Raw genomic sequence first — 19,428 nt, 5'->3', positions numbered from 1 at the left:
ATAAACGAGGCAGAATGTCCGCACCTGCGTGTACAACGCACCTCAAGCCGATGCAACCTGAGAAGTTCACCTGGATCAACTTTCGAGGCGCGAGAGGATTGAGGATTTCACGTAGATTATAACACCGAAACTCGGCGAGATGGGCATGATCCGTACGTGTTCTGTGAGCTCGAAGGATTTGTACTCATAAAGGAAGGGATGGAGGAGGTCACATTGTCGGGGTCTGTTCTCGTCCTTCAGGGTCCCAACCAACAACAGCACAGAAAGGGCCGAACAAACACTCGAGAACAATAACATAAGAAGAGCGAACAGATGAAAACTCAATTTTCGATTTCTTCATTTACTAACCAACCTGCTTACGCTCGCTCCTCGGATGCTCTAGTGTCCCGCTTTCGAAAGTTCAGACATGGAGACTTTATTGACACCCATTATTCTAATTTCGAAGTTACACTTCGTTCGATAGGCGCAGAGATACGAGAACACTAACTTCCACCTGCAGCTCAGCAAGACACATGTACATGTGAGCTTTCATGGCGTGCCCCTGACGTTGACCATTTAACAGTATGTTGTACTCTGGACAGGGAACTGAGCTAAGTTCTGAACCCGGTGGCCTGCCACTCTTTTCACTGCAATCGACCTGGTTAGAGAGCATCGCGAATAAAGGAAGTTCGGTCCGATATCTGCTGGACGTAGTGACCATGCTTGACACATAGTACATCTCATGCATATCGTTCCGCACATGCAGTTACTAAGTTGTATGGGACAGGCATTCAGCTCATGGGAGGGATGGTTTCTCGTATACGTTAGTAATATCGGTCCGACTAGAGACCTCAAAGCATAGAAGGCCAGGGAGTATATGTCTTCGGACAGAAAGTATCCCTAATTGAAAGTAAAGTAAACACATGAAAGAGAGCAACACCATGGTAGGTCGTTTCCTGAAAGTTCGTAACTAGCCTAGCTCCTTGCGTTAGTGATCCGAGCTAGCTCAGGGATATCCCGCCTCCTCGAGCTGCCTGTCCTAGAAAAAGACGCGCAAAAGGTCTCGCCCTTAACAATGACGGCAAAGTCTCTCATCGCCGCGCGTAGTGCCGTGGCGCAGAGGCCGGGAGAGGTCCGTCACAGTTACGCGCCAATACTTTTCAAGGTCCATCCTCCGCTACTTATATAGAGGATATCAGAGCGGAAGAACAGACTTTCAGTACTCTATCTGAACGCATCGAGCACATCTACCCGAGTGAAAAGAACGCGTTCATGCCACGTCACCGCACATGTAAATGAAACGCATCAAGGGTGGTAGCACTGCCCACGGAGAGGAGAACTTCCGACTATGCTCATTCTTCCTTATCTGAACGTGCGCCGGGATTTCGCTAGAGTTTAAACGAGATCCGAACGGAAGTTTGATAAGGCCAGTCTGGGCCCTTCGTCGACAGCAGATCACACATATATATCTTGTACCTTCACTGTACTACGATATCAACTTAGGCTAGAAGCGAGCGGACAAGCAAGCGGACTAGCTTAGAAAGCCCCAATTCTACTTTCGTACCAGCTTAGATCGAAAGTAGGCGAACCACAAAATCGCTACTTTCATTCTTCTCTTGACCAAAAAAGCAACAAGAATGCACCTTCTGAAGACACTGCCAGTGTTTCTTGCTCTTGCGCGTAAGTATAATAGGTTCAATCTTTACAATTGGAAAGCATCTACGGATTGCTAACATATGACAGTTGCAGACCATAAGTTAGAATGCGGATCGAACTGTGCATATTGTATTTACGATAATGGCAAATCAAGTTGTTGGATTGGGAATTGCTTTTTCTACGCATGCACATGTCATAATAAGCCGGGAAAAACGCTTACAGATTGGGGTTGTAAATCGTGTAACTTCGCTGGCCTTCCTAAGACGCATTGCCCCGATCTTAAATAGATTCCGCTACATTTAGTCTAATGTACTTGATAATTAGGGGGATTGGATAGGCATGTGGGTCAAACTCTCGCGAATATTACACTATTATCAAACGCGTCTATCATTCTACATACAAACGCCATAGGCTCTCCAGATAAAGAGGTTGCTTAGCAAAATTGTTATAGCAACCACCACATGAAAAAATGCATTTAGCGCGGGGGCTGGCTGTAGCAGTTGTGAATGTGAAGCTTCCGGTCCTCCAGTTCGATACTGAGCGTGATGAGGTCCGGGCTGCGCTCCGTGATTTCCCATCGTTGCGCGTCGAGGTGCTTGCTCACGTAGAAGCAGGCGCGAGTCTTGGCGTTCGAGGGGTAGGCGAGTTCGTAATTCGCAACACTTGAAGGAGCAACTTCAAGAGAACTTGTGTAACACTAACTTATTGCGAGTTTGCAGCAATGTAGGACAGAAGGATCGGGACGACAGACTGAGATAGGACAAACCAAATGGGCTATTGGGAGTTCAGGAAGTCTTTGGGAAGTAATATAATGACGTAATATCCGTAGTGTGCCCTTTAGGTGCTTAGCGCCGGGCGGAATAAACTCCATCCATCCATCCATTCTGCCCTCCATTAGCGTGGGCAGAATGGTCTTGGTGGAAGCGCTTACAGAGCCGAAACTTCAGGGAAACGCACAGGATTCCTGCACGACTTTACGACTTGCTGGTTTCGTCGAATCACAAGATAGCATAATAAGAGCGTGTACCCAGCCACTGGAAGTCGCCCAAGTGCTGATATGTTGTCTGGCGGCGACCTCGATGGGGACAAATTTTTTGTCACTTTGGATCTCGACATCATTCCCCAAAATCTCTCCATCCCGGCAGCTTACCCGGGAGTAAAGAACGTACTGTGTCGAGTTTGAAGCCATCACGGGAGATAGGCGAGCCCACTTCGCGCACAACATAGGTAGCCGGACTCAAAGGGGAAGCAAATTCTGGAACAGTGCAGAGGCTGGGACCCCACCAAAGCTGAAATGAGACACTTTCTTCCCGATGCTTCCACAGGGAGTGACTCAAATGACACGTGAAGTTGATACTTGTTGGAGACCAAAGTTGCAAACACCTTCAATACGAAGAGTCAAGCTTCGAGTCTCTTCGGGTCAATACCAGCACCCTCACTGCTCACAAAATGGCCATGGCCAAAGATGACGTTAGCCCAGCCCTACAAGCAACCCTCCCCGAGGAACTGTGCCTCGACATAATCACCAAGCTGGACATGCCGTCCATTATCGCTCTTTCCCAGACTTGTCGACGCTTTAGCAGGCTATCAGACCCGACCGACATGTCCAGACGGCCCCTGCTGGACAAGTTCCTCATCGAGGCTCAATCATTCTCTCGTTGGCGCGAAGGATTCGCTTGCTTCTCTTGTACGAAAGTTCTTTCTCGTGACAGATTCGCCGATGCTCAAACAAGGAAGAAACGAGGACGGAATGGCAGTGAACAGAAAGGACGCTTTTGTATACAATGCGGGATAGGGAAAGGCCGGCATTCACCAGGAAGCATGGTCGTACAGGGCAATGTTATACGCATGGTGTGTCGACAATGTAAGAGGTTGAGGGGAGGCAGATTCTGCCAGCGCTGCACGATCTGCAGTCACTGTGATAGAAATCGCGCTACATTGAAGGAATGTGAAAATGATGGGCATACGATCATTGGCGACGCTCTTTCAAGCGTGGAGACAGTACAGGCATTTCCAATCTGTCCCATTACAGCGTTGGGTCTGGGATTCCACATGACCGAATACGAAGCAATGACAGGAGAGACGGCGAGCCCAGAGTGGTACGACGGCCCGGACGACATAGGACCGTAGTGTAGACCAGGACGCAGCTGTCCCATCCAGTCAATTCCGAAGTGCTTGGAGACTAGGTCTTCAAAGTTTATGAGCTTATTGGCACGCAGTGGCAGTCGGACCAAATCATTCCCTTTTTTCTCCTTTTCTGCTGATCATGGATAGTTGCTCACCTGGCTTACACCAGGCCACGCAGTATCGCACCTTTGTAATATTTGCGGACGAAAAGTCATGCGCATGTACAGAAGTCGTGGTATGCCACCCATTGTCACAGACGAGGCACAGTCGTCTCGATGATGGGACTTGGTGCAGTGGAACGAAAGACGATTGGCGCTCCATAGCAGATCAGAGAACAATAACAGTGGACAAATGCAGCACATTGTTCAAGTAAGATTGAGCGGCCTGCTACACCTGCATGTTGTGGCCGACGCTGAGACTATCTTGCATAGACCGAAACATCGAGGTGACGGCTGTGTTCAACTACACGTTGTCCAGCTGGTCGATGCAGCAGGGATCCACCCAGGTCCGGCCAAGTCCATCTTGCCTTGCCTGCTCTCTACAGTAACCGAGTTTCTTGTATCCTTCCTTATGCTTTCCCGAGCCGCTGAGCACGTCCTTGTACATCACCTCCCTTGCTGGACTCTTAAACAAGCGCAACGTCTGGGTCGTGGTAATGAACAAGGGGAGACAGCGACACCAGCAGCTCCATAGGTGTGAAGAGGGCGTTGGCCTCACGCGGCGTCCTTGGACGTGCGCAGGAAAGTGTGGGGACGGACTTGGCGGCAACGTGTTGGAAAGCAAGAGTTCACAACACCACTTCGGGCGGCCTCAGCGATGTATTCATTTGCCATTGAACATGCAGCTTGCGGTCATCATGGCCGTAGTGTAGTGTGCCTGCTTTCCCGGCAGGTCCAGCCTCACTCTTCCCCAGAGAGAGGACAGTTTCACCTTGTCAAATTCATAGCAAGCCCTTTCCAGAGTGTTCTGAAGCTGAATCATTAACAGATGCTGGGTCCTCATCGGTACACGGGATACAGCGAAGGCACTTCGACAGCAATCTCTAATCTTGATCTCTCGCGGGACGTCGTCGCTATACAAACGCTGGTGCACATGATCAGATTCCTGCTCATTCAGTAGTAGATGTATCGCATGGCCGGCTTGCTCGAGCAGTGCACCTGCGAGACCTTGGATACCTGGCTGTCATTGTGCGCCTCTGCTGCTCACTTCAGGTTAGTCTCTTCGGTTTCGGCAGCTTTCTTGCCCAGACTCTGCTACAGCCAGAACAAGGACGAGCAAGCTGATCTATTGGCCGTCCTGTAGATTGGAAGTTACTCAGTACTATCTTCTATCTTCCCAGGCGGGCGCGGCTTAGTAGACACAACCACCACAGTAAGTTAGCCACACTCTGAGTCGCATGCTTGATATTGGCAGAAGTCTCGGGCCTGCCCGTACTCTTAAATCTTCACGAACCGGGGCTAATCTGGAGACGCTCAGAGTGCATATTTTGATATGGACGGCAAACTCAGTGGTTCCGCGACCAAACGTGCGTGTCTGATAGCAGACTGGTTGCCCTCCTAGTCATCTCGACACAAGCCACATTGGTGTGACGGAGTGGAGTCAAGTCAGTGACTGCTTGTGAATTGTGCGACACGTGCGGCTGACGGGCCGGCGGTAACGCGACATGCGAAGGGAACACCTTGTCCGACTTCCTGGCCGCACCAACCTCCGTGTCATCCTGAACATGTACAAGCTAGTCACGGGGACCATCAGATTGTTCGAACATGCGCAGATCCTGGGGCAGAGCAGGATCATGGTGGAATTCGCTCAAGACCTACGTGGACAGTCCAGCGGCAACGCGGCTCTGATGCGGTCATCGTGAAGATCACTCTAGGCATGCGACATTGCTGAGGCCCTCTATGAAAGGAGCGGCCGGCGCTGGGTGGGAAGTGCAACGTACCCATCCGTGAAGGCTCTGTGACAGTACGCCCGGTCAGTCGTCAGAAACGTCGCCCACCGCGCATGCTGCGATGGCGGAGCCATGGCCGGAAGGCGTGATTTGGCCCATTGAGTACCGAGATAATGCCATGAAGCTGATGAAGTTCAGTTGCAGGTGTCTGCGGCATGGCGCCGTGCGGGTTCTTGTCCACATTCCGTGCTTGCGGTGCGGGGGCGGTCCTTCTGCCCTGCTACTTGCTCGGCATGAAACAAGTCGTCTTGAACTGTTAAACCATCTTCCACACGCACTTCAAGCATACCTGTTGGTCAAATTACGCCGCATCATGTCAAGAATTGCCTCGCTAAATTCTCGCCGTGTTGTGCACATGGAGCGATACGGAATTGCTGAGGCAAGTTTTGCGATTGTTGCGCCCCAGCAATCTGACAGCCAAACCGGTGAAGCCTGGGCCAATGACCAGCCTTGGTGATCACTCTGTGTAATACACATTTTTGTGTGTGTTGGCAGCGCTCTGTAATAGATACGCCGCGACACAACGTATAGAGGTAATCGATTGCCTTGTATCGGTCCACCGTCCTCCAAGAGAACTCTGGGATGACGAATCGCAAGTCGGTGATGGGCCACGGATCTGGGCCGTGCGTTATCGATCCTGCAACCATGCTCTGCCGCCAGTGTCACGTGTGGCTCTATGGCGGAACGTTTGTCGAGCGTCTCGACCGTGCCCGCTTTGACGTATGTCATGGTACTTTACTCCAAACTTTTCAACTCAGGAAACTTGTACAATGCGAAAAGAATGGATGCCAATTTTGTCGCACAGTCCTTGCTTGTATCACGTTCCGAGTGGCAACAGGCTCTTTGTGTGAAAAGCCGCTCGCGCATAGACAAGATGTCTTTTCTCTACACCTCCTCCCTGACTGTCCGGGCTGGACGATCCGGGCATGTGCTGCAAATCTCAACACTTTCGATATGCGATTAGTGCCAGGCATCAAATGCAATCGCAGGGACGGTTCTAGACCTCTGCAGTAGATGCTCGACTCAAGCACGATCGATGGTGGTAAAACAGGCATCTGTTACCAAGAACTCGGCGCCGACAGTCACAACCTTATGGGCTACCGCATGGCCACCGAAAGTATTGCCCTGCAGATCAGCGAATGGCTCAAGAATTGCGCTTCGCTTCACAAAAGCTGCAACGACCAACAGCGGAATCAGGACAGCACAAGTGCCAAGATTCGTCTTGTTTATCTTGATATTGACGATAAGCAATAGCTTGTGGACGCCAACATTTCTGGGCAGGAATCGGATATTAGATATGTCACTTTGAGTCATCGTTGGTCCAACATTACGAAGGCTGGGGCGACAACCAAAGCAACCATTTTGGAGCGATATCAGAGTTTGTCGCTAGATGAATTCCCTTCGCACTTCAAGGAAGCAATTGCACTGATCAGGCGGCTAGGCTTCGAGCACATATGGATCGATTCGTTATGCATCATTCAAGACTCCCAGGACGACTGGCTACAGCAAGCGTCATTGATGCAGCGAATATACTCTCGAGGTGTGCTCAACCTCGCCCCTCTCGGAGAACTCTCGAACTCGGACGATGTCAGACCAAGCAAGAATACAGAGGTGATGGGCTGCATCCTTCGAGTATCCGATGATGACGCTGCAAGTGAAAGTCTCATCTGCTGGAAGCCGGACAACTTTGACCAGACGCTCCGAGAATCCGTCCTTTATTCCAGAGGTTGGACATTCCAAGAACGATTACTGTCGACCAGGACGGTTCATTTCGGCCATCAGCAGTATTGGGAATGCTGTTCGCTGCGTGCTTCTACAACATTCCCAACAGGTGTAGACTTTCCTGGCACATTTTCAGACAATTTTGTCTTAAGGTTCAAAGAGCTTTCGCCTGACCTGCCCAACAAGAGAATGGGTGCACAAGATTTGCACGTATTGTGGTGTAGTCTGGTGCGTGACTACTCCAGGAAGACCTTTACGAGGTCGAGCGATAAGCTCGTTGCATTTCGCGGCATCGTCGAGCGTCTCGAGCAGGTCTTCCCACCAGCTTTACACGAATACATGCACGGTTTATGGAGTTCTTGTCTGCCAGAACAGCTCTTATGGGGCGTAGAGGAAGACTGCAACCGTGGCGCTTCTTGCACAACGGTCCTGCCATCCTGGTCTTGGGCCTCGCGCACACAAGAGACCAAATTTGTGAGCACACATCTTGAGCAGGTGCCTTTTCGTATACGTTTAGCCCACTTCGTTGGTGCGTGTACAGTCAGTCTCGAGAAGTACTGTGCGAGTGAGGGTGTGGTACAGATGGACGCTCGACCAAGCTTAAAATTCAACGGGATTCTGGTTTCGCTTTCGAGTATGGACAGACGCACCCTGTCGACAGAGTTTGACTCGGATTCGTGTTTTGCAGAGGAGCCTAGTATCTTCCTTTTTCCCGCCTTTCAGACTATGACACGCGTTGATGGACTGATCCTCCAACCGATCGAGATTGGGGATGGGGTCACTGGATGCGGCACTTACTTCCAAAGACTAGGAATTTTTCAGAGTCCCACAAACATCTTCGAGAAAGTTGTATGTGCGCGGTGTTGTGCAGAACGTACAAATTGCTATTGGGATACAGTCCTGGACAAGCACGGATCTACCCTGACCCTGGTTGGTTGAAATGCGTATCAGCAGTGTCACAATCACGACTGGCATATGCAATCAGAAATCTCTGATGACACCAAACTATTCGCAATGTTCATTGGGAGGAAAATAGCGCTCTGTAGTGAAGCGTCCGCGAACAAACATGAGTAGAGCTCGCGGCTTTTTGCAAAAACATTGACATTTTGTGCCTTCTGAGATACTCTGATCAGGCATTCGAACACACTTTGCCGCCCGTAGCTGTTCTCAGGACACTCGTCGACTGCATCCACGATCAGGGTCACGTTCCGGTACGCTTCGAAGCAGCTAAGCCGAATGTTCTCGAGCTCCTGCGCTACCAGTGCGCTTCTGTTGGGTCAGACCCAGGACCCAGCACAGCAACCTTGATTGACAGCTGCCTGGAGGGCTTTATCGTTTAGGAAGGATGTTACGTTTTGAAGATTCCTATGCTCTTCGGACGTCTGCTGCCTGATGGCAGCATTGAAGCAGATAGCGGCAACGACTTATACCTCGAGCACCTGGAAGCAGAGAAGCAAGTGGACGAAAGAGTACAGGATGTTCCAGGAGTTGCAAGATGGATTCTATGTGCGAACAATGGGGTATTTCTGGAGCACTACGAGAACTGATCTCTAGGTGAATATGTTGCTTGTTAGAAACCGCCATTTCCGTGGAGATGGCATGGGGTCCTTCAAGCGACGGAGATCATCGCCCAAAGTCATTGAAGAGGTGTCCTAGCTCAATCGGATGGTTGGCTTCATCCGGTTTCAATCGCTTTTGTTACATGCGTAACCATGTTTCCGCCAGACCTGGAATCCATGGTCAAGGCCCCAAAAAGGTGGAGAAAGCGGGAAGAAGATATGTGACTACTGTAGGAGGGAAAGAAGTCGTGTTTCTACTTCCTGTCCTACACACAACCAGCCGCTTCGCAGTTGCACCTCTTAACTTGATCCGAAGGCATTTCGTCCTCCCTGAACTCCAGCTCCGACAATGGCAACCCATGTTGTCTGCTTTGACGATGAGATCGCTGTTCTTATCATGCAAATGGAAGAGTATGGTCTGCTCGCAGAGCAAGACAAGGGAAAGTATCTTCCTGATGATCCACCCGACTTCACATTGGCGCTTCGGATCTTCATCAAAGAGCTTCATGCCTACAAGTGCTACCTGGAAGATCACAAACTGGCAAGGAGTATTTGCAGCGCCGTGCACGAGGATGATGCCATTATCGCAGCTTTGACTTCTGAGGATCTCAAGGCTCATGAGGACAGACAGTTGGCGCTGCGACTGAGCGCAGACCTCGGCTCGCCGTATCAACCGCATACCGCCGAAAGTGATCCTTCATCTCTGAGCGAGTGGACATCTCGCCTGGCCGAAACGGTCGGCGCCAATTCATTGACCCAGACTATTGAAGATGATGACCAACACGCTGGCCCTTCAAGGACTTTCGCCGAACGCCAAGGCGACCTACTGGCCAAGCTGTCGGAAGGATTTACTTGCAATGTTTGTCATGAAAGACGGCAGCGTACTGCGATGGTACAGCTTGAATGCGATCATCTGTATTGCACAGATTGTGCGAAAGCACTTTTTATCCGCGCTACACATGACGAAACTTTATTCCCTCCACGTTGCTGTAAGAAACCTATCAATGCCGAACTCATCAGGAGACACATGACGGCAGATGAGCTAGAGGCTTTCGATAGTGCGAGCGTCGAGTTTGTCACCATCAACAGGGTTTATTGCAGTAATCGCCAGTGCGGGAAATTTATCTTACCTGCATTGATAGATGGCGGAACCAAATCGGCTACCTGCAACATCTGTGGTACTTGTACCTGTTGCATCTGCAACAACACATATCATGAGGGTAGTGACTGTCCCAAAGATCCTGCCCTTCACGACATGAGAGGATTGGCACTGGCGAACGGCTGGCAAACATGTCCGGGGTGCAATATGCTTGTCCAACTGCGCACTGGCTGCAATCACATGACGTAAGTGGAAAGTCGTGTCTAAATTCCAGCACCTCATGTGTCACTTCTGATGAACACTGAGAAGATTCCACCAACTGTTCTCGCTTGACACGTCTCGGCTGACCATATTTCCACCAGATGCCGCTGCAAGACTGAGTTCTGCTACGTCTGTGGCGTACGATGGAAGAACTGTCGTTGTGCTGTGGCAGACGAAGGCCGAATGATCGAGCGGGCGGAAGAGGTCGTCGACCGCGACGCCGAAGTGATCCTTCCTCGAGCTGAACGCAATCGTCGCATTCGTCTTGCGCATGCTGAGCTTCAAGAAAACCACGAGTGCGACCACCCCGGCAGGTTTCAGCGTCTGTTTGGGAGTGGAAATCTGCGGTTCCGGTGCGAGATGTGCGATGTTGAGCATCGAAATTATATTTTGCAATGTCGTGGTTGCTATATTAATGTTTGCGAGGACTGCCGCAGAAACCGCATCTAAGATACCTGGGGAGATTTGAGAGTCGTCAATTGAGCCGTAAGAAATGCAGAGACATTGTGTCATTCAGCTTGCCGCTGGTGCCTGACATCATTTCACAAAGCAAGGCCGGCTTGGAAAGTGCTCTTGCAGTCCGTCCGTAGTGTATGTTTCTATATCTTAATACATAAGCTTGAGCGTCGGTTGTGATTGGCAACAAGCATGCCCAGTAGAACAGCCGCCCTCACACAGATCGCAGATCCAACTCAATGACTTCGCCCTTTCTACGAGTTGTAGTAGGCGATATATGTTTATTACGCCCATGATCGCAGGAGTCTTTCCGGCGTACAGTGTGTGATTTTAGGCCTTGATATTAGACAAGTACGGTTTCTTCTTTTCTAGGCGAGGATTGAGGAGGGTCCTATACTTATCTTGGAATCGTAGTTTTGTGGATTATTGTATCCGGCGCGAAAAATCGCACTACGTGTCCGGCTCTACACTCCGATAGAGGAGTATTATTCGTCAGAGTTATAGAATACAAAAATCAAGTAAGCATATATGCACGATTCGCATGGCGCAGAGTACCCCCACGCAGCATGCGCGCACCCGCTTAATAGAGTACCCCTATCTGCAGATTTGTTATATAGATATATATAATAATTGTTAGTAGGTAAGCGGATTTCAAACCGACCGCTTTTTATATATATTATCGCTTGGTCTATCTTAATTAGTCGCGTAGCTAAACATTATCTAGATAATAGGTTTAATAGGAGTAAATTACGCAAATTATGTCCTAGCCGTAGCCTCCGACGCCGTCCGTATAAGAGAAGATATAGTCGCTTGTTACTAACCTATCTAGAAAGAGTATTTACTCTCGTTACTTAAATACTACTAATAGAACGAGTATTACTAACCTAGGACTTTCTAAGACGAAGTCTCGTAACTAGCTTCCTACTCGAACTCGGCTTAACTAAGATCTACCGGAGATTTGTCGTATAGGCTCTCTAGTTTAAATACTATCTTTCGACTTTACTTCGAATACTCTAGGCGATTCTCTATAGAATTCTCTATCTTCTTATATAATTCTATAGCTAAAGCTAGATACTCGAGTAGCGACGTAAAGTAGTCGTATTTTTAGAGAGCGGTTAATCGTCTAGCTATATACTAATAGATATAATCTCTAAGAGAGTTACTCTAATAGCGCTCTATAAGCTCTTCTATTACGATTTCGAGAATATCGTAGACTATAGAGTCGGAAAGCGTTATTCTCTTCTTAAAACCTTTAACGAATCGCTCGAGAACTACGTACTAAAACTCGCTCGATTATAGTCTCTTCTCTAAATAGTATAGGCGTATAAGTATTACGAGATTAGACTTATATCTATCTATATTAGCGATATAGCTTCCTCGGTATAAGTAATTTACGAAGTAGCTAAAAAGATATAGATCCTCGATTAAAGTAATACTCTAGGAACTTACTTTATAGAACCTACCTCTAAATACTCGTATAATTCTATCCGACTCTAAAAGGACGATATCGGTATAGAGATAGAATATCTACGAGCTACTCTCGTACTCTACTACGATCGAAACGATACTTAACGCTAGTAAGCTATTATAAGAGTTAGCCTATAAATGTTTTATAATAAGAGTCTCTATCTCGAAAACTTCGATATTATTAGGATCCCTATAGTCTCTTCTACTATCTACTAAGAGATTAAATACCCGATTAGAAAATAATAGTATATATAGCTTTAGAACAAAATTTAGATAAGACTTGCCGAATTTATAGTAGTTCTAGCAAAAAGAACGCTCGGGTAGTAATCGTACTCTAGGAATAAGGTAGAGGACTATAGAGGCTCGGATTCCCTCTAGTAAAATCCCGTAATATATATTATTATAGCTCTATATATATTTTCGGGAGCTTCTTCCTACTAGCTAGTTGCTAAGAAAGCTCTATATAGTAGTCTAGGAGCCTTTAAAGCTAGAGCGATTTTAGGCTAACGTAATACCTAGAGTATATACTATAGGCAAATATTCCTACTAGATAGGAAGTTAGTTACTATATAAGTACTATAGTTAATATATATCTATTCGCTCGCGGTTCTCCGCTAGCTAAGCCGTATCGAGAGTAGTATACTAGCGGAGTATAGATCGGTAGTACTTATAGCTTACGTATAGTATCGAACTAATAAACTTATTAGGAGCTTAAGCTAGGCTAATCTAGATACGCCGATCTATAACTCTAGGGAGACTAGAACGACGATATTATAACTTTACTTATACGACGCGCTATAATAGCCGTATACTTAAATAGATAATATACTTAGTTAAGCTAATTATAGTATTATTATAGGACTCGGCCCTAAAATAACTAATAGGAGCTAAGGATCTAGTAACTTAGTTATAGTACTATCCGAACTCTTCTCGGTAGTAAAGAGAGTAAGGTATTAATAGTACTACTAGGCTACCTATATTAACTAAGATAATACCTACGATCTAGTTTTCCTCTATCGATCTAACGATATTATAACGAAGCTTATATTTCGCTTTAGACGGCAAAAACAATTAGACTGCTTTATTATAACCTTTTAGGCAGATTAAATAGACTATATATTACTAGTCCTCTATTAAAAGCTAGGTACGATATTTATAACCTATAGATACCTATTATACTCCGTTAGTAGTAGCTTTACTTAAGGAAACTAACTGCCGACCTAAAAATCTCTTAGCCTTTCTTCTATATAGCCTTCTACGCCTTAAGATAGTCGCGCTACTACTTTATCTTCTCCGGCTCGGTAGTAACGAAGTCGACCTTAGTATTACTTATATCTTCTAATATAATCGGAGACAGAGTGTCGGCAAGACTACGGACGAGATAACGCTCGATAACTTACTTAGTAACCGCCGCGATAAAATACTCGATTTCTTCCTATATTAAACTTAGTTACTACGCGAGCACTTTCGGATCTAGCTAAGTTACTAAATAGTAGGCTTGCTTACTATCTAGAGTATCTTCGGCTGAAACCTAATCTATATCTAGTTCCGTAAAGTCGTAGATAATAGTAGTTATAAATTCGGGTTTTAGATAGGTACTATAGGTACTAGTAGTTTTGTTATAGATTTGCTCCTAGGAGTCTAAAGCTATATTATTAAATTTTAATAATAGCTTCTCGTACTTCGTCGACTATATAGTTAAGATATACGCTAGATTATATATAATAGAATAGTACCTCGTATCGTTAAAAATCTAGGCGAGCTAATCCTTAGCTCGAGTCGTACGCAATTCTATTCTCCTATCTAACGTAAGTAATTAGAGCTACGTAGAGACTTTATTCGATACTAAGAAGCTAATAGCTACGCGAACGAAGTTAGAGCATACTTTAGCGATCTGTTTAATATACTAGCTCGTAATAGCCTACTAGCTAGCTAATTGCTCCTAAAACAATTTACTAATAAGTATAGGATTAAACGTACTAGGTAGTTCGCAGCTACGAGAACGGATTAAAACTTTACGAATACGCTCTATAGTATCGTTATAATTTACCTATTCTTAAGTTATAGCAAATCGGTAGTAGTAGTTATCGATTACTACGTCTCTATAGGAGTCTATAGAGTTACTATCGTCGGTAAGGACTTCGGTCTTATACCTATATTTATATATAGCTAGGGCGAACTAAAGGTTAAAATACTATACTATAGCGCGAAGGTAGCGGTTATTAGCCTTATAATCTATAGCTTCCTTAGGATCTACGTTACTAAAGAATTTATACTCGTACTAGCTACTTACTCTAGCTTTAACGATATCTTAGTAGTTAGTAATAATAGTTAAGAGAAAACGTCGCTACTCCTAGAGAGTATAGCGCTTCTCCTCTATAAGCTCGAGAGTCTAATATACCTCCTAGTAGTTCTTATTAAGATCCTTCTAGAGGCTAGGAAGCTTAGTTTTTAGATATCTAAATAGCAATTTGCTTAAGCAGGTGCGCAAAGTCGTAATACCGAGTATATCTAGAGAAAGATCGCGATAATTTCCTTTCGAAAAGAAAGTATTCTCTATAGTATTACGAGCCTCGAAGCTCGTAGGACCTTCCCTATTAGAGCGATTCTTTAAGATATACTAGCTTAATTAGAAGAAAATATCTTAGTTCTCGGCGAGCTCGATCTAAGATTTCTTATTATTAGAATCGGGCTCTAAGAAATCCGGCTTTATAATTATACTAAGGGTACGATAACCTTATAGATCGAAGTTACGGCATTTCTTAAGAATAATCTAGTTAGTATAATTATTCTTCGCCGATACTACTACTATAATAATTGTCCGCTTCTCCTTAATATAGTTATCGACTAGGCTACGAATAAGCTCTATATCCTCCTTAGACTATATCTTGTTTTCCGTATAGATAAGTCCCGGAAGGTCGACTAATATTAGATATAGACGGGTAGGACCGGCAATCTTAATACTTAGGACGTCCCGAGAAAAAGTACGTACTTAGTTTAAACTATTATCGTCTAGACCTATAAGAGTAGTAGCTTCGTCGATAAGAGCTAGAAGTTCGTTAAAGTTAACGATCGAGCTCTTAAAGGCTTCTAGTCTCTTCCTCTCTATTATAGAGCGCTACTTATCTAGTATAACTTTTATATAGATAGACGTAGTTAATATACGACGTAGGATAATCTCTATCGCGAACTAGGTATATAGATTCTCTTTATATAGAAAGGGAATCTTAGTTATTACCTCGAGTATAGAGCTCTTATCTAAAGACTAGTTACCGTATACTATAACCTACGGTAGTTATAATTCGCCGCTTAGCCTACCGCGGCGTAAGCGGTCTACTATATCTATTACTTTATAGGACTCTTCGCTCTAAAGAGTATCGAGAGAGGACGTACTAAGTATCTAGGTACTAACGCTTATAGCTATATCGCTATTAGATAGCGAGGTCTTAGAGAAACCCCCGGCCTCCTCTTAGTATATACCTATAATAAGAACTAGTAGAATTTAGGAGAGTATAGTAAAGATAAGACGGACGATTATTTCTCTATATAGTAGAATAGATTTTAAAAAGAGAGAATATCCTACTTAGCCTATACCGCGCCCTTCGGAATAGGTACGTCTATCCTATAAGCCGGCGGTAAATAAATTAGCGACTATAATAGGATAGGTTAACCGTCTTACTTTAGTTCGGCGAGTAGGACAATCGACGCGATACTATATAGTAGAAGCTTAGTAGCTCCCGTAGTATATATTCTAACTCGTAACTTATCTTGCGCTATAGATAAGCAAGCTATTATATAGCGCGGGCCCTAAAATTCGATATCGAGATCTAGTATACTAAGGGACGTATCCTACTAGAAAGCTATATAGCTATATTAAATAGTCTAGAAGCGCTAACCTACGGCCTCCGGATCCGAATTTTACTAGTTAAAGGGAGCGAAGACGTTGCGTCTCTAATTATATAACGCTCCGTATATCTCCTAGAAAAGTTGTCCGTAATTAGTAAGTCGTAACTTACTATAAAGCTAATAATACTTTATAGTTAAGTAGTAAGAGAGCATTATAATATTTCCCTTTATAATTAGCTCGAATTTATATTATACTATAAAGAGCTATATACGTATAGGCGCTCCGGTACTACTAAGTTAGTCCCGTAGCTACGCGGGGTTTAGCGCTTACGCCTAGTAACGGTAGGAATATCGTTTCGCTATAGATTTTGCGCTATAGTTCGGGCCTCGAGCCGTCTAAGTCTAGGGACGGAAACGTCCGTCTCTCGGTCGCGATGCGATCCGACTCGCTAACACCTTACTACTCTATTTACGTCGAGATATATAACGGTATAAGTAAGTAGGAAAGGCCTAAAGTAGCTTTGCCCTCTACTAAGCAAACGTATATATACGTAGTCGAGACAGCCTAATTAGACGAGGCACTAGCAAATGCTTAGCTATAGGAATATAGCCGTAATAAGTACTAGTATACTTATCGCTGCTATATAAAAAGGGAAATAGCTAATTCTTAACTACTCGTAGTGTTCTACTCTATTGCTCTATAGAGTAAAGTGCAGACAACTAACTAATAGGATCGGCCGCTAGGGAAGTACTAAAGCGGGAATCGATATCTAGAGCGAGAGGAGAGGACAGGTCCGTTTTCGCATTAGGCCACGTGGCCAATTGCGGAGCCGCGGCGGGATAGCTCCGGTTACTCCCGGACTACGGACGACACGCTTACTAGGAACACCTACGTATAAAGCTCTATGCCGAGCACGACTAGTAAAGCCGAGTGCTAAAGTTATCGAAAATTGAAAGAGCTTAAGGTTTACCCGGGCAATATCCTAAATCTTAGAGGATAAGACTAAGGAGATTATACGAGATCTAGCAGCTAACCCTGTTATAGCAAAGCTAGGTATGCTAACCTAACTAGTTTAGAACCTATATAACACGATTACGCGACAAAGCGAGGAGGTTAAGTAAGTAAGCGCCGAAATTAAGGAGATTAAAGAATATAATATTAAGCTCCGAGAAGAAATCCGTAATCTTTAGAGCGCACTAGACCGCTAGAACGTAGCGTATATACCTCGAGGGATATAGGTATCGGTAGCAGAATATATACTTCGTCGGAGAATATTATATAGGAAACGGATCTTCCGGCAGCTTTAATCTAGCAGCTACTTTAATACTAGCATTACTAATATTATAACTCCCGGCCTATATAATCTTCGGAGGACAGATCTATTCTAGTAATTAGATCCTATCGCCTTCTAAATATCGCGTAGACGCCCGCAGCCTTCGCTTAGCTATATAGTGTAGGTCCTTAAGTTAATAAGGAAGGTTTACAATTTAGGCTCTATATCTATCGACATTACTAAAGGAGAGTACGCTATATAAGAACGCTATCGTATGCCCTCTACGGCATGCCTTAGGATCTTCTTATACCTATTATGCCCTCTACAATTGCCGCGTATACAGGCTTTTAAACACTATTGTTTGCGCTTTTAGCGCTGAGATGAACGCCAAGCCTTCTATTAATTGCAGTAGCTCGAGGAGCTCTTAATCCCGAATGGCAACCTCGACAGCTACGTAGTTATCGCTGCTATAGTCGCTCGAACTGTTAGGCCGCCAAGCGGTGAAAACGAGCATCGGCCGCTAAACATCTTTCGCTTTAGGTATGAATATGCTTCTAGCACTCCCATCCTTCAAGTACCCAATGCGTAGTACTTAGCGTCGCGCAATCGCTTGAACTAATTTCCATGCTATAAGATCCATCACGTTATAGCTTGCCCAAGTACGACCAGCGTGTCGTCCTTTAATATATCTGTGTAGCTGCGCTGCTACGTCTATATGCGCTCCGTCTAGAGCCATAGCTAGGATTTCTAACTCTACTGCGTCCCAGGGATGCCGTGTTAGGCGGTTTTTTCTGGCCGCAGTCATCCTAGGCAGCTGAAAGGTTTGAGTAGAAATCCGGTCCCGCGCTCGAAGTTGCCAGAGATGACCTTCTGTTCGAACACCCAAGTTACACAGTTGCGCACCTGGAAGTCGACAGCGCTTAAGAAACGTCAACTCATGCAGTTGTAATGGACGTTGCAATCCTGACAAGGATATGCGCTCCAAGAACTTGGCTACAGGCAGGTCCAAAGCATCCCCAGCCTGCTAGTTAGAAAGAGCGATTTCTCCGTTAATAAGATATTGCGCGAGCAGGCACAGGCTAAGGCTCTGTCTGTCGCGCTCAAGGGCTTCTTTGTCCAGACGTATCTTGTATGCGCAAGTGTTCGCAACAATTGCAAGTGAGTCCCAAGGATAAGTCGTCTGACGCTGCCCGACATCTGCGTGTATACGCGCGGACATGGGTCCAGTCAGAATAAGGCTGTATCTTGGAATGACTCCAAGAATCTCCTTGCATATTCTCCTGAACTGAAACTGCGACCACCTGGTTCGTCCTCTGGCACCACATTCGCGAGTTAAGCAGGCTGCGACGAAGACAGTGACCTTTTTCCTGAATGTCACTGCAGATGCACAAAATTCACCTGGGATGCCCCCATCCCCACGTAGGTTTTGTACAGAGCGATCCAACGGTATCAAAAGGTCCATTCTCGCGCCAGAAACATACTCCTCCTGGAGAGTCCACGCCCTAGTCCACCACAGATCCCTGGTAATCCGTCGCAAGATTCGAATCATCTTCCAGATCATGGACGAGCTGCAACCCGGTAGCAGAAAGTAATGGCTGTTACGTTCCAAGATGAAATCACCATTCACAAGGTAAATAAGCATTTTCAACTCCGTCTGTGATTTGATTGGCGAAGACAACATTGCGATCGCCTTGCTAGCGTTTTTGTAGAGCAGGTCCATTGCATTCACTGCCATCTGCTTCTTCTTCTTCTTGTCTTGCTGATTGATGCGCACCTTGTCGATCCAAAACATCTCCTGTCCAGTAGATACAAGATAATTCACCACTCGGTCGAGTATGCGATTCCGAATCTTTACTTTTTTCTGGTGTCCCGTTTGACTATGCTCGACCGAGTATTTTCCAGAAATGGTGCTTTTATGAGCTGGGGCTTTCTAGGTCCATGAGATGGCTACGAATGGTTGTTTAACTCCCGATTGCGAATGTATCGAAACTTGCTGGGAGAGGTGTTCTGGTACAGCAGACAAAGCGGATCGGT

General features: G+C 45.8%; 5 protein-coding genes across 5 annotated transcripts; 3 read left to right on the top strand and 2 right to left on the bottom strand.

Moving 5' to 3' along the window:
- Window positions 1-2,104: 2,104 nt before the first annotated feature.
- RHO25_011710 (uncharacterized protein) lies at window positions 2,105-2,394 on the top strand (the record flags this gene model as incomplete). Its single annotated transcript, XM_023605087.1, has 2 exons — window positions 2,105-2,280; window positions 2,355-2,394. The coding sequence occupies 2 exons, from the start codon at window positions 2,105-2,107 to the stop codon at window positions 2,392-2,394; spliced, it is 216 nt and encodes a 71-aa protein (XP_023448520.1).
- A 4,330-nt stretch (window positions 2,395-6,724) lies between these two features.
- RHO25_011709 (uncharacterized protein) lies at window positions 6,725-8,979 on the top strand (the record flags this gene model as incomplete). Its single annotated transcript, XM_065603447.1, has 3 exons — window positions 6,725-6,934; window positions 6,965-8,281; window positions 8,794-8,979. 3 exons carry the CDS (start codon window positions 6,725-6,727, stop codon window positions 8,977-8,979), a joined length of 1,713 nt encoding a protein of 570 aa, XP_065459519.1.
- A 361-nt stretch (window positions 8,980-9,340) lies between these two features.
- On the top strand, window positions 9,341-10,037 carry RHO25_011708 (uncharacterized protein; the record flags this gene model as incomplete). The annotated part of the gene is made up of 2 exons (XM_065603446.1): window positions 9,341-9,850; window positions 10,029-10,037. 2 exons carry the CDS (start codon window positions 9,341-9,343, stop codon window positions 10,035-10,037), a joined length of 519 nt encoding a protein of 172 aa, XP_065459518.1.
- A 338-nt stretch (window positions 10,038-10,375) lies between these two features.
- Window positions 10,376-10,729, bottom strand: RHO25_011707 (uncharacterized protein; the record flags this gene model as incomplete). The annotated part of the gene is made up of 1 exon (XM_023605086.1): window positions 10,376-10,729. The coding sequence occupies one exon, from the start codon at window positions 10,727-10,729 to the stop codon at window positions 10,376-10,378; it is 354 nt and encodes a 117-aa protein (XP_023448519.1).
- An 8,167-nt stretch (window positions 10,730-18,896) lies between these two features.
- On the bottom strand, window positions 18,897-19,186 carry RHO25_011706 (uncharacterized protein; the record flags this gene model as incomplete). Its single annotated transcript, XM_065603445.1, has 2 exons — window positions 18,897-18,962; window positions 19,022-19,186. The coding sequence occupies 2 exons, from the start codon at window positions 19,184-19,186 to the stop codon at window positions 18,897-18,899; spliced, it is 231 nt and encodes a 76-aa protein (XP_065459517.1).
- Between the last annotated feature and the right edge of the window lie 242 nt (window positions 19,187-19,428).

Source organism: Cercospora beticola, chromosome 8, assembly GCF_033473495.1.
Source record: "Cercospora beticola chromosome 8, complete sequence".
In the NCBI taxonomy this organism is placed as follows: Eukaryota; Fungi; Ascomycota; class Dothideomycetes; order Mycosphaerellales; family Mycosphaerellaceae; genus Cercospora; species Cercospora beticola.
This window is presented reverse-complemented; position numbering and strand designations above follow the sequence as displayed.